The following is a 13,804-nucleotide window of genomic DNA, read 5'->3' as shown; positions in this document are numbered from 1 at the left end:
GCAGAGCCCACAGCCAGGCCCGGGAGGGTTCCACTCAGGGCTTACCACTTTGCTGAGTCCACCCAGTGCTTGGGCCTTTGGGGTGCCCAAAAGGAGAGACAGGACTCCCACCCCACAAATGGGTCATTTCTGCTGCCTGTAGCATGTGGCCTGGGTGACTGCAGACAGACACCCCTCTGAGTAATACGCCCACTCCCCTGGATGCCTCTTCCTCAGTGTCAGACAGGAGCAGGCTGGCCTGGAGGGCCAAGACCGACCCCCTGCTTCTTGTTTTGTCATGTAGTCTTTCCTAGGTTGTCGCTTGCATGCGTGTGAGTGTCCTGAGAAAAGTGCTTGGAAGAATTAAAAGATGCTTATTTTGGTGCTAAAAAAAAAAAAACCTTTGAAATTCATGTGTAGTTTTTCTCTAACAATCATTTCCCATGAACTTTTAAAGATGTATTTTATTTATTTGAAAGAGAGAGACAGATAGACAGAGATTCTATTTGCTGGTTCACTCCCCCAATGGTTGCAAAAGCTAGGGCTGGGCCGGGCCAAAGCCAGGAGCTTCATCAGAGTCTCCTATTTGGGTGGCAGGTGCCCAAGCACTTGGGTCAACTTCCCTGCTCTCCAGGTCCATTAGCAGGGAGCTGCATTGGAAGAGGAGGAGCAGCTGAGACTCAAACTGGTGCCCGTAGGGGATTTTGCTATTTCACTTATGCCCCAATGCTGTCCCTCCATGAACGTTTTGAAGCCACCTTGTATTTACATGTTATACTTACTGACTGAATTAGAATCTCTCAAAGGTGGTATCCAGCCATCAATATTTTTTAAAAAGCACCTCAGGTGACTCTGATGTGGTCTAGCCAGAAATTTGATGACTAGTGCTCTGGGTGATATTGATAATCACCACCAGCATCAACATGCCCATTGCCATAATCATAACCATCATTACCTGATCACCCAACTGGGTGATATTACTATTACACCATCACCATCACTATTACCAACACCAGCATCACCATGTTTGTTGCCATCATTACCATACCATTTAGTTGGATGGCATCACCGCCACCTCCATCATCACCATTATCATCACGTCATCATCATTATCACTACTACCACTTTTGTAGTGATATCTTGTACATTTTTTTCTTGCAACAGCCTTATAAAAGAGAGTCAGACAGATATTGAGAGAGGGAAAATCACAGGGGGTCTTTCCACATATATTGCTTCATTTTGTCACTCCAGAAAGAACCCTTAGCCATGTGCAATGTCAGAATGCATATGGATGTTACACATGTTGTCTAGGGAGCTTGGGGCTGCGGGGTGAGGCCCCTTCCATTCTCAACACCTCTCTTTGCCTATGGAGTAACCTCAGGTTCATTACTACTGACAAGCTGAGTGTACCCCTGGAGCAGGTGACTCCAGCCTTGCTTGGCTGGGACTTCCTTCTTTCAGTTTTGGGGTCCAGGCATGCCGAGGGGCTGGCCACCAGGCACACTTTGGGGCCCCATTGAGAGGGGACATGGAAATACTTCTTTGTGGGGAGGAGGTCGGAGGGAGGTGGGCACTGCTACGTCTTGCCCTCTGTGCCCACAGGGAGCTGGAACTGACTGCTCGATGCCTCAAGGGCGTGGAACAGGAGAAGAAGGAACTGAAGCAGCTCACGGAATCCCTGCAGCAGACGTTGGAGGTGAGAGCTGCTGCCGACCGGGTGGGCCACCTGAGGCTGGTTAGCTGACAGTGTTCCTCGTGGGTTATCTGCAAAGCAAGTGGAGCCCAAGGGGCACAGACTGAAAGGCCATCTGCCCCGGGGTTACTGGGAATCCCAGGCAGCACCTGAGACCCAGAGCAGGCCTTGGTTGATCTCAGACTCAGGGAGCAAATCCCAGCTTGCCCCTGCTAGGATCAGTCTTAGGAAATCCACCCTCTTCAAGGCTGATGGTTAGGGTAGACTGTGGAGCCATCTTCTGCGTCCTTCTTGTGGCTCATTTGTTTTAGCTGCTGCTGAGTGAAATTGAACAAGAATCAAAAATGAACTGCCAGGACACCTGTGTCTAATAATAGCCCATGAACAGGTGGTGTGTGCCCAGGACAAAGTGCAGACAGTGGCCCCAGCTCTCTTCCCTTACCACCTCACTCTGCTGCCCTCCTCTCCCTGCCAAGCCATGCAGCCCCTGCTCCAGCCCCTGAGCTCTGTGCCCCGGGGAAGCCAAGCTCTTGCAGCCTCCCTACGCTATGCTTTATGCATCACAACCTTCCCACCTCTTCTCTGCCCGGTGGACTCTTATTCATCCTCCTAAGACTCAGTTCCAACGTCTCCTTAGCCAGCCTCCTCGCATGGCTCTGTGCAGGTGCTTGCTCTGAGCCCAGGGCACCCGTGGCATTTTGTGCAGCTGATGTGAGACTTCACAGTCTAGGTTTCCAAGCTGTGAACTTCACCAGACTCTAAGCCCAGTGCTTGGAGAGAGCCCGGGGTGTGGGAAATGACCCGTGTGGGCTACTGAACCCACTGAACCCACTGATTGCCTTGACAACCAAGCAGCTTTCTCATCTCTGTTCGATGACTGGGTCTCTGCTTGGGGTGCCTTTATGTCTTTATCTTCACATTATGGGAGGTTCCCATGAGTATATTTTTTGAAGACTTATTTATGTTTATTTGAAAGATTTACAAAGAGGGGAGACAGATTTAGCTTTTTTTTTTTAAGATTTATTTATTGTTACTGTAAAGACAGATTTCCAGAGACAAGCAGAGACAAACAGAAAGATCTTCCGTCTGCTGGTTTACTCCCCAAGGGGCCACAACGGCTGGAGCTGAGCTGATCTGAAGCCAGGAACCAGGAGCTTCTTCTGGGTCTCCTACGCGGGTGCAGGGTCCCAAGGCTTTTGGCTGTCCTCAACTGCTTTTCTAGGCTACAAGCAGCGAGCTGGATGGGAGGTGGGGCAGCTAGGACACGAACTAGCACCCATGTTGGGATCATGATGCATGCAAGGCGAAGACTTTAGCATCTAGTCTACCGTGCCAGGCCTGACAAGTTTAATTTTAACACACACAATACTGGTGGACACTTAAGCCATATGAAATCCCAGCAGTACCTTGTGTTTTTTGGTGAGGGAGATCTTGGCCATGTGCCTGAGGAGGAGGAAATATTTTTGGTGTCCATCACAGGAGACAGAGAGGAGGGATAAAAGCGGAGGTGAGGGCAGCCACCCATGCGCCTCTTGCTCCCCTTCCTCCCGCTGCACAGGAGCTCTCCCTGGAGAAGAAGAAAACCCTGGAGATGCTGGAGGAGAACGAGAACCAGCCGCAGCCACCCCCGCCCAGCGGCAGCCTGCAGAACAATCTCCGGCAGATCGAGGAGAAGATGAGGCAGCTGCTGGAGGAGAAGCTGCTGGCGGAGAAGCGGTGAGGAGCGCCTCCAGCCGGTCCTCACATCTCCCGGGTTCTCATTGGCACTGGCCACTGGCACTGACCATGCAGGACACTTCATTCTTTCTGCTGAGTCTTCAGTTTCCCCACTAGGCGGACGGGAAGAGACCGTGCATTGCCCACAGCTGACTTAGTCATTTTGTCGAGGGCTGTAGTCAGGTGCTCCTGGCAAACCGGGCTGGGTCTCTCAGGTCCTGGTACCTGTGAGGAAACAGCCCCAGAGGGCTCCTCTGATGAGGCCACAGAACTGGCAAGCCTTGGATCTACGCAGGGGGTTCCCATCAGGCTGTCCCTGCTGTCACCTGGGTGATGTCCCAGAAAGTTGAGGTTTTTCCCAGCCAGGTGTCTGGGAAGGGCCAGCCTCCCCTTGCTCTGGTCACTGAGCGTTGGGTCACAGCACCTCTTGGGCCCCTGCAGGATGAAGGAGAACGAAGCGCGCTCGCGGGCCCTGGAGGAGGAGCGGGAGTTTTACTCCAGCCAGTCACAGGCGCTGCAGAACTCACTACAGGAGCTGACAGCGGAGAAGCAGCAGGCCGAGCAGGAGCTCAGGGTGCGGGGTGCGGGGGGTGGGGGGGCTCCCTCCTTCCCAGGGGACTTGGGCCCCTCTTACACTGTGCAGGTTGCCAGTGATCTGGACGCACCTGGCAAGCATGTCAGGTCCCGGGGAGATGGAGGAGGAGCCACAGGAGGGGAGGCGGTGAGCCTGCTGCGTCGTGGGTACAGATGGCTGCTGGCTGTCAGCCACAGAGGCTGGTTCTAGTAACTTCCACCCCAGCCCACTGAGCCAAGAGGAATGTGGGAAAGCTTCCGGAGGAGGTGTCAGCCATTGCCCGGGACCCAGCCTCTCCATTCCTTCCCGGCTTTGCTCAGGCTGAGGTGAAGGTCCGCATGGACCTGGAGAAGCGGCTGCGGGAGGCAGAGGGCGCCTTGCGGAGCCTGGAACAAGGCCTCAATTCCAAGGTGCGGAACAAGGAGAAGGAGGAGAGGATGCGGGCGGATGTTAGCCATCTGAAAAGTAAGCTCTGCCCTCCTGCACTGCCCTCCCCAACTCCCTATCCCTACCCCAGCCCTGGCAAGTAGGCTGCGCAATGGGATCCTGCTCCACGCTGCCTCCTGGCATGGGGCACTGCTTCCTTCCAGCTGGTGGTCTGGGGTGCAGGGAGTCGAGACAGCTGGAGCTTCCGTCCCTTCTTAAGCCTCAGAGCTCCACTGGGGGCAGACCTGTGTGAGAAGGTTACAGACTGCGGCTGGAGGGGCCTGGGGGGGCCTTCTGCAGGTGGCTCTGGAATGGGCTCGACCTAGGCCCCCTGCACCCACCAGGGCTTTGAGAGGTGAGGGGTGGGTGGAGAGAGGAGGCTGCGGAGGGCGCTCATGCCTCCTGGGCCTGGCGGCAGAGTTCTTTGAGGAATGCATCCGGAACGCCGAGCTGGAGGCCAAGATGCCGGTCATCATGAAGAACTCGGTGTACATCCACAAGGCCGCCACGCGCCGCATCAAGAGCTGCCGCTTCCACCGGCGCCGCTCCAGCACCTCCTGGAACGACAGTGAGTGCGGGCTGGGTGGGCACGGCCTGCTGGACGAGGGACAGCTTGGCTAGTAGGCAGCGCTGGTCCTGCACCAAGCCTGGCCAGTACAGCCCCGGGAAATTTGACCCGAGCAGCCTTGGGCAAACAGTCTGGGGTTTCTTGGAGTCCCAGGAGCTCAGGGGGGAAGCCCCCAGCCAGCACCCGGGGGTGGAGGTGGGACCCGGCCTTGGCGCCATTCAATCAGGCCGGACCAGACCGGACCGGCCCTGTCTCCCCAGTGAAACCGTCCCAGTCCTTCATGACTTCCCAGCTGGAGGCCAACAACATCGAGGAGCTGAAGGAAGTAGCCAAGCGCCTCAGTCGGGACCAGCGCTTCCGGGAGTCCATCTACCACATCATGGCGGCCCAGCCTGCCGCCCCTTCTGCGCTCCCTCGTGGCAGCAGCAGCAGCGGTGGAAAGTGACGTGGACCCTTCCCAAGCCTCCCAGATCAACTTACCACCAGGAAGGGATGGCCTGGGAGGAGGCCTGGCTTCACCTCATTTCTTTCCTGGTGGACATGGGGCCTGTCTCTCCCTCAGTGCCACCCGACTGTCTCCTTGGGGCCCAGGGTTTGGGGTGGGGACGAGGAAGGCGCCTCTCTGTGGCCTTGGCTCCTCAGGGTCAAGGTCTCCCTTCCCTGGGGAGGACTGTATGCCTACAGTGACTCGGCCTTTCACATCCCGATTGCCCTTCTCCCATCCCTGTGTTCTAGCCCTCTCTTTACCTCTGCCCTCATAGACACACCACATGTTGGGGTAGAGAAGAAAAGGCGGTGGGCTGGCAGGGCAAGGCACAGGGCACAGCCTTGCCTGCCTTGGCTGTGGGATGAGGCTCTGCCAGGGGACGTGATGAAAGCCCAGCAAGGAAGATGGTGGCTGTGGCCACAGCTGGGCATGAGACCACAGATGTCTCCCCACTCGGCAGCCATCTGCCTCCTGTCCCTCAGAGCCTTGCCCCGCTGAGGTTGAGTGACCATGAACCCCAGCAGATGGGCCTGCAGTGAGGCAGGGGTCTGTTGGACTTACAGAAGAGAGAGCCATCGGCCACCAGGGCACTCGGGACACTGGTGGTGTTCAGCGCGCAGTGCTGATTCTGGGCTGCTTGGGAAGCCAAGATGTTCTAAGAGGGGGACAGGCGGTGGTGCAGAGCCAGGGGAGGCTGCGGGCTCCATCCCCATCCTCCAGAGGATCCCACAGACTGTCCTGCAGCAAGAGGACTGGGGAATACACACACACACACACCACACACACACCCCTACACCCATGCAGGGCAGCCCTGCCCCTGCACAAGAGTGCTTGGTGACATTCGTCCCTATGGCCCTTTCCCAACTGTGGCTTCAGCCAGTTTTCGGGAGTTGGTTCAGGGACCCGGAGAACGATGTGTCTGAGAGGGCTAAGTCCATGTAGAAACCTCCATAAACCTGAACTGCTTTATCCAGTGGGGGGAACATAGACACACCCAAGCTACCGTTATTTTTGGTTGTTCCCAAAGAATTATGGGAATGGTGGCTTGCCTCGGGAGCAAGATCTTTTGGGAAATTCCCAGTGCCTTTCACCAGAAAGGAAAGAGCAGGCCTGAGACTGGTTTGTGCTGCCACAGCTGAGGTGGGGTCGTTGGCAAAGGATAGAAGGGTGCTGGCTTACAGCTTTGGCTTCTGCGATGCTCCCAAGATCAAGGTGCTGGCGAATGGGCTGAGCCTTTTTGTCTCCTCACCGTCTGGCGGGAGGGCAAAGGGGTGAGCGAACCCTCTCCTGCAATAAGGAACCCACTGATGAAGGCAGAGCCCTCATTGAGCCTTCATCGCCTCATCACCCTGAAGCCGTATACCTGTTAGTATGACCACCGTGGCAGTTGCATTTCTGACATGCGTTTGGGAGTGCACAGCCGTTCACAGCGTCAGATGTACCAGTCCCTCCTTCATTTCTTTCTCCAACTTTCACCCTGGGCTTTAAATGCCTCAGGCAAGTCTGGGTTATCTTCAACAAGATCAATCCATAAGTGTTTATTTGGTAAAAGCTTGCTAAGTACCTACGGCCGGAAATAGAAAAAGACTGGCTTCTCCAAGTGAAAAATATATAGAGGTGGAAACTGCTTACTGGAAATACATCGATCTGATTTTTTTTTTTAATTTGTAAAAACAAAAGCTCATTCTTAACCAATTAAATGTGCGCCTTGCAGTGTTTTTTAAAGACATGATATGGCCGTTGCTGGAGAGACGCTGCCCCCTGCAGGCTGAGGGTGGGATTGTAGCTGGCCATCCGCACGCCCCAGTCCACGTTTCTCTGGCTAGGACCAAGAACTCCCCGCCGGGTCGCCTCCTGTACTTCATTATTAACTGGGAAACCTGCGCTCCTGCCCTGAGGTCCTGACTGTTTCCCCGTAACCAGGTCTTCCAGCGGGATTTTCTTCCGAGTTCAGCAGAGACCGTGAACAGAACTCAAAGGACACCTAGTTTTAAGAGCTGTTAGTTTTGCAGTATCCACTGCAAGCTGACAGCCGCCTCTCCTGATGAGGAAGGGGTTTTGCTTTGTTTAATGATTATACAAGGGAATTGCCAAAGGCTCATGAAAAACATACATTATCTTTTCTTTTTATTTAATTTTTTGAAAGGCAGAGAAACAGACAAAGCTGCTGGTTCACTCTCCTGATACATACACCAGCCAGGGCTGGCCAGGCCAAAGCTGGGCGCTGATAATTTAACCCAGCTACCCCACGTGAATGGCAAGCATCCCACTGAGCCATCGTTGCTGCCTCCCAGGGTGTGCGTTCCCAGGCAGCGGGATCAGATTCAGAACACTCAAGAGCTGTGGGTCTCCTGAGCAACAGCTTCACCCACTGTGCCACATGCCTGCCTTGTTTTTAGCTATTCTAAAAAGATGCATTTATTTATTCAAAAAGCAGAATTACAGACAGGGAGAGAGACTTTCCAGATGCCCACAATGACTGGATGTGGGGAAGGCTAAATCCAGGAGCTTCTTCCTGGTTTCCTATGTGGATGCAGGGTTCCAAGGACTTGGGCTGTCCTCGGCTGCTTTCCCAGGCCATAGGCAGGGAACTGGATCAGAAGTGGATCAGCTGGCACGCTAACTTTTATCCATATGGGATACTGGAGCCTTGGATAACAGCTTAAACCACTGCGCCCCAGCACAGGCTCCATTTTTTTTTTCCTTTTGGTAAAACATACTTGACAGCATATATCATTTGAGCCATTTGTAGGTATGCGATTCAGCAGTGGTGAATATGTTCGCATTGTTGTATAACCCGTCCCAGACTTACCAGCTTACAAAACAGCAACTATACCTGGTACACAATGACTTCCCCTTTAGATTCCTCAAATAAAGAGAACCATGCAGCAGGCTTTTTTTTTTTAACTTAAAGATTTATTTAACTTGAAAGTCAGATTCACAGAGAGAGAAGGAGAGACAGAAAGATCTTCCATCTGCTGCTTCACTCCCCAGGTGTCCACAATGACCAGAGCTGAGCTGATCTGAAGCCAGGAGCTTTTCCGGGTCTCCCACATGGGTGCAGGGTCCCAAGGCTTTGGAACATCCTCTGCTGCTTTCCTAGGCCACAATCAGGGAGTTGGATGGGAAGTGGAGCAGCCAGGACACAAAGCAGTACCCACATGGGATCCCAGTGCATGCAAGGTGAGGATTTAGCCACTGGGCCATCGTGCTGGGCCCTCTTAACTAGCCTTAAAGGCCAGACCAAATGGTCACCCTTGATGTATGTGTGTCCTTAGGGTTCTTTAACATTATGGCAGCACCCAGAATTTACTTCCTTTTTAAAATAAATACTATTCCATAAGCGTATATTTATGAAGAAAACCTGGTTGAAATCTTACACGTCTGACAATTTTTTTGGCTAGTGGGGAGAGGGTCTTGCTTGTATTTGAGGACAGCAGAATCAGGGGAAGTGGGTGTCTACCCTCTCCTTTCCCAATTTTCCCCCCAACTCCACTCCCTCAGCCGCCCTTGCCTGGTGCTGAGGCACCCCGGCAGGTGCACTGCCTCCTTCTCCGCAGCAGGTGGCAGCAGGCGCCGAGCCGGCCTGCGCCCTGGGCGGGCTCCTGTAGGAAGGGGCGGGCCTTGTCACTGCCAAGGTCCTGAGTGATTGGTGCTCAGTCCCCCAGTTGCTCTCTCTTTCAGATGGGAAACAAAAGACGGCTCCAGCTTTGTTCATTACCGATTCACCACGGACCAGGCACCTCCGCACTGCTTCCCCCTCTCTTTGTCCTCACATCGTCTTCTCTGATAGAGAGAGAGATGCAGGTGCAGCTTGCAGACCACACAGAAGTCGAGCCATTTGAGCTCTTTCTGGTGTCCGCTGAACAACTATAACTTTTTAGAAACAGACTCATGCCTTTACTCAACAAGTGGGGATACTCTGTTGACAGTCTACTCAGGAATCTTCAGGGCTGGCTCATCTCTTTGGGATGTCTGGGTCTTCTGGGTGCTCATTCTCGCCCCCAGGCCTTTCCTGCTGCCTTCCTCCACAGACCCCTTCCCCTGCCTGTTTTCTGCTTGTCCCAGGCTCTGGGTCCCACGGAATAAACAGAACCCCTTTAGGGAGAGAGCAGTCGATGGGAACAGCTGGGAATGTGGGGCTCTGGAGTGGGGGCGGGGCTGAAGAAAGGCAGCCAACTACCATGTTGTGTAAAAGGGGTGTATGCACCGTGTGATCTCCAGGGCCTCCTCCTGGAACGGTGTGGCCAAGTGACTTAGTGCTGTGTGGCTTCTGCCCTTCAAGACGCCATGATGTCACTAGGCTGTGTGATCTGGGTACACTGTCCTGTACGCAGCACGTTCTTGTTATGTCCTGTGTGGGCGTAGATCTCAAACCCTTCTCCAGTGCTGCTGTCTCTCAGGGCCTTTCTGCTCTGAGGGATCTTCCAGAAGCTTCCAACTGTCCACCAGATGAACAGGTGCCGCCTTCCCATCATTCGGGCTGTGTGGAGGGGGACCTGTCCATAGCGGTCTGTCCACACAGAGAGGAGCCGGCACTGAGCCACCTGTTGACCCTCTGGGAGCCCAGGGAGTTGCCTTGTAGAAATTTTCTTGGGACACTTCCATTTTCTTTACTCTCTTAAAAAATTATAATTTTGTTTTTAATTTGGAAGTCAGAGTTTTTACAGAGAGGCAGAGAGGGAGTTTGGCTCATTCTTAAAATGGCTGCAATGGCCAGAGTTGAGCTGATCCAAATCTGGGAGGATAAATCAGCGGATAGAACCCTCTCTCTCTATCTCTCTCTCCCTTCCTCCCTCTGTCATTCTGTCTTTCAAATGTATAAAGAGATGCAACTTGGACATCCATATTCCATATGGGAACATATAAGTTCAAGTCCAGCAGGTGGAAGATCTCCTTGTCTGCCTGCCTTTCAAGTAAAGAAGTACAGGGACCGGCGGCGTGGCCTAGAGGCTAAAGTCCTCGCCTTGAGGGCCCCGGGATCCCATATGGGCACTGGTTCTAATCCCAGCAGCTCCACTTCCCATCCAGCTCCCTGCTTGTGGCCTGGGAAAGCAGTCGAGGACGGCCCAAGGCTTTGGGACCCTGCACCCGCGTGGGAGACCCGGAAGAGGTTCCTGGTTCCCGGCTTCGGATCGGGGCGCACCGGCCCGTTGCGGCTCACTTGGGGAGTGAATCATCGGACGGAAGATCTTTCTCTCTGTCTCTCCTCCTCTCTGTATATCCGGCTTTCCAATAATAATAAAAATCTTTAAAAAAAAAAAAAGAAGAAGTACAAAGTGTTTTTTAAGATGTATTTTTATTTTAGAAGTGGAGTTATGAGAGAGAGGTTTTCCAACGGTTGGTTCACTCCTCAAATGGCTGCAACAGTCAGAGCTGAGCAGATCTGAAGCTAGGAACCAGGAGCTTCTTCCAGTCTCCCACGTGGGTGTTGGGATTCAAGGACTTAGGCCTTCCTCCTCCTCCTTAGGCTATAAGTAGGAAGCTAGGTTGGAAGTGGAGTGGCCAGAACTTGAACAGGCACCCATATGGGATGCTGACACTATCGGCAGATTAGCCTACAATGCCGTGGTACCAGTCCCTGTAACAAAGGTTTCTAAAGACCCCGGCTCATATGACAGTGAGGTCTGTACACAGTCTCCTGAGAGACGCTTCATCACCAACAGCCCCAATGCCCTGGACGCCGGCAGTGTGGGACAAAGACAGGGATCAGACTTGAAATGCAAATTTCCTGAAGGACCCAAGCCAATTTATGGCATTCCTACTTCCTGTGCATTCTGTGACAAGAGAAGAATTTATGACTAGCCGAATCTATAATAGGTCTGTTCTGAAAGTATAAAATAAGAATCTTAGAAGAAAGCGCAATGCCACAGTTCTGTTGGCAGCATTTCCACTGCAGGTGGTACCTGCAACAATGCCACTGGGTGGCATCCTCGGTCAGTACTGTGCCTAGTACCGCTTAGGGCAGCAGGCAGGAGACACAGAAGCTGGTGTGAGTGCAGGTTGGCTGTGGAACCTGCCCTAGGCGGGCCATGCAGAAATCCACACAACATCCACATTTTCCTCACCAGCCCCTGGGGGGCCCTGCTGTTCCAGTGTCCAATTACTCAAAAGGATTTTCCCTTTCTGTGGTGTGCACGCACGCACACGTGCACACACACACACACCCCTATGCACACTCCGTTGAAGCTCATTCCACCTGACACTGAGGATGAAGCCCATGATGTGAAACTGGGACACTGAGGCCTCCAGGGACAGCAGAATTCCCAAGAAAGGGAGAGAGCTGGAGCTATGGCCGCTCTTGCCCCCTGCGTGGCAGTGGGATGGGTCGCCCTTCGGCAGCAGTCTGATAATGGTTGGCCATGCCACCTGCCAGCCGCTGCGCCGGGGTTCTGAGTGCGCCTCTCTGCGCTCCTCTCTCTCCAAGGTGAACCATTCCTATTGTGTCACTGTGACCAATTCTGTTCCCCATCTCGCTTCTACCCTCACAATTTCTGAAGAGCAGAAAGATGGAAGAGCTGTGGAAATTGAAACACAGAGAAGGGAATGATTACTTTAAAAAATTGTTTACTTATTTGAAAGGTGGATCATGGTTTGGGAGGAGAGAGAGATGGGGATGGTGATGAGGGCGGAAATCTTGCATTTGTTGACTTTCCAAGTAGCCACAACAGCCAGGTCTGGGCCAGGCTGAAGCCAGGAACTCCATCGAGGAGCACTTAGCAAGGAGCACTGGGACTCAAACTGGCACTCTGCTATGGGGGGTGGCTGGCATTGCAGGTGGTGGTTTAAGCCACTCTGCCATGCGACCCAAGAAGTGATTTCTCTAGATGCGGCCAAAGGGAAGGGTGGGAGCTAACAGAGAAGAGGGCACTGGGCAGGGGATATTTCCAGCTGCAATGACAGAACACGGAGGCTTCTGACGCTGGGAGGCCTCAGAATCAGGGCCATGGGAGGGTCAGTGCTCTGTCTGTCCCTGCTTCTTTATGCTATAACTTTGCTCCCTCCCAATGTAGGAGCATCAGCTTGGCACCCACACAGAGCATCCTGCAGCCATCCCCAGGAGGTTAGCTGGTCCTCTGCAGCCCAGGTTTCTCCCGACTCGGTTGGGTCATATATCGGGGGAATACGGGCTTAGGTGAATGCACTCAAGCTAGGTGGGAGGAATATGTGAAGAGGGTGTGTGTGTGTGTGTGTGTGTGTGTGTAGGGGGGTGTGCAGTGAGCTGCAGCCTGCTGGCACAGACTGCTGCATCAGAGGATGAAGGACGTGGACGGCAGCCACCACCTCAGCAGGAGAACCACATCCTTTCTGGCCTTCAGCTCCTGCTTCTGGAAGACTGGATCGGCAGTGGTCGGCATGGCAACCGCCTAATGGGTGGCTGTTAAGGAAAAGGCTGAAGCTGAAGTGTTTTGACTGACACTTGCCTGTTGAAAAAAAAGAGAGAGAGAAAGCTACTTGGGTATAGGATGTGACACTGGGTTTAGGCTTCCCTTCCTGGGTTTGGGCTTCCCACCCTGGGGTGCCAGCTTAGCCTGGGTATGGCTGTCACCAGTTAGCACGGATGCGTATTTCTGGGCTTTGTGAATCTTCCAGTGTGTGCAGGTACAACGGGTTGCTGAGATAACCTCTCCCAATGGCCTCCTTTCCTCCAGCTTCTCCTCCTCTGGCAGCCACCCTGATGCTCACAAGTCACTCGCCCCAGCCTGCTTTCTCTGTCTGAGTCCCTCAGAGACTCCAGACTCCCAACACAATGAAGTGGAATGAAGTGGAAGTGCCTGAGCAGGACAACTCTCGCCCCCCTGGGCTCATCTCCTCATCTTCTCCTTGCAAACCAGAATTCCCACATAGCTGCCTGTCTCTGGGCCTTTGCACACGCTGTGTGCAAAGCAGGTCCCTGCTTCAACTGGGGAATTTCCCTCTTGAAATAAATCATGTGACTCTCAAAGGAGGGAGGCCCAGCCACCTGCCCTTATCTGTAACCTCCTGAGCCACACGCTTCCCACTGGCTGTCCAAAGCCAGGGCCAAGGTCAAGCTTGCTCGGCCCTTGTGTCCACCCGCATGCCGTGTTGGGCGGCTTCCCTTGAGAGATGCAAGGTAAGCAGGAGCTGCTCTCAGGTTCTCTTTGCACCTTTGAGAAGAATGAGTCATTGCTTCACCAGACAAGGATGCAGTGGATCCCCAGTGGGCACCAGGCACTGTTCTAGGTCCTTGGCTGTGTCAGCGGTGCAGAGGCAAAGTGCCCGTCCTCATGGCACTCACACTCTTAGCAGGAGAGACAGACATGATAAGCAACACATAGCAGAGAAAGTCATTCCATCACTTATGACAAGGCACTGAGTGCTCCGTGGGAAATAGAATGG

General features: G+C 53.5%; 1 protein-coding gene across 1 annotated transcript in view; it reads left to right on the top strand.

Annotated features, from left to right (window-relative positions):
• Positions 1 to 5,408, top strand: part of PLEKHD1 (pleckstrin homology and coiled-coil domain containing D1) — a 34,101-nt gene extending 28,693 nt beyond the window's left edge. Inside the window, exons 8-13 of the mRNA XM_004584604.3 lie at positions 1,582 to 1,675; positions 3,231 to 3,388; positions 3,830 to 3,962; positions 4,283 to 4,427; positions 4,807 to 4,956; positions 5,217 to 5,408. Of these exons, the coding sequence (XP_004584661.2) occupies positions 1,582 to 1,675; positions 3,231 to 3,388; positions 3,830 to 3,962; positions 4,283 to 4,427; positions 4,807 to 4,956; positions 5,217 to 5,401 (865 nt within the window). The 3' untranslated portion in view covers positions 5,402 to 5,408. The remainder of the gene's footprint in view (positions 1 to 1,581; positions 1,676 to 3,230; positions 3,389 to 3,829; positions 3,963 to 4,282; positions 4,428 to 4,806; positions 4,957 to 5,216) is intronic.
• The last annotated feature ends 8,396 nt before the right edge of the window (positions 5,409 to 13,804 follow it).

The sequence above is a fragment of the Ochotona princeps genome, chromosome 26, assembly GCF_030435755.1.
Source record: "Ochotona princeps isolate mOchPri1 chromosome 26, mOchPri1.hap1, whole genome shotgun sequence".
NCBI classification, from domain to species: Eukaryota; Metazoa; Chordata; class Mammalia; order Lagomorpha; family Ochotonidae; genus Ochotona; species Ochotona princeps.
The sequence above is the reverse complement of the archived record's forward strand: the minus strand, read 5'-3'. Positions and strand labels throughout refer to the sequence as shown.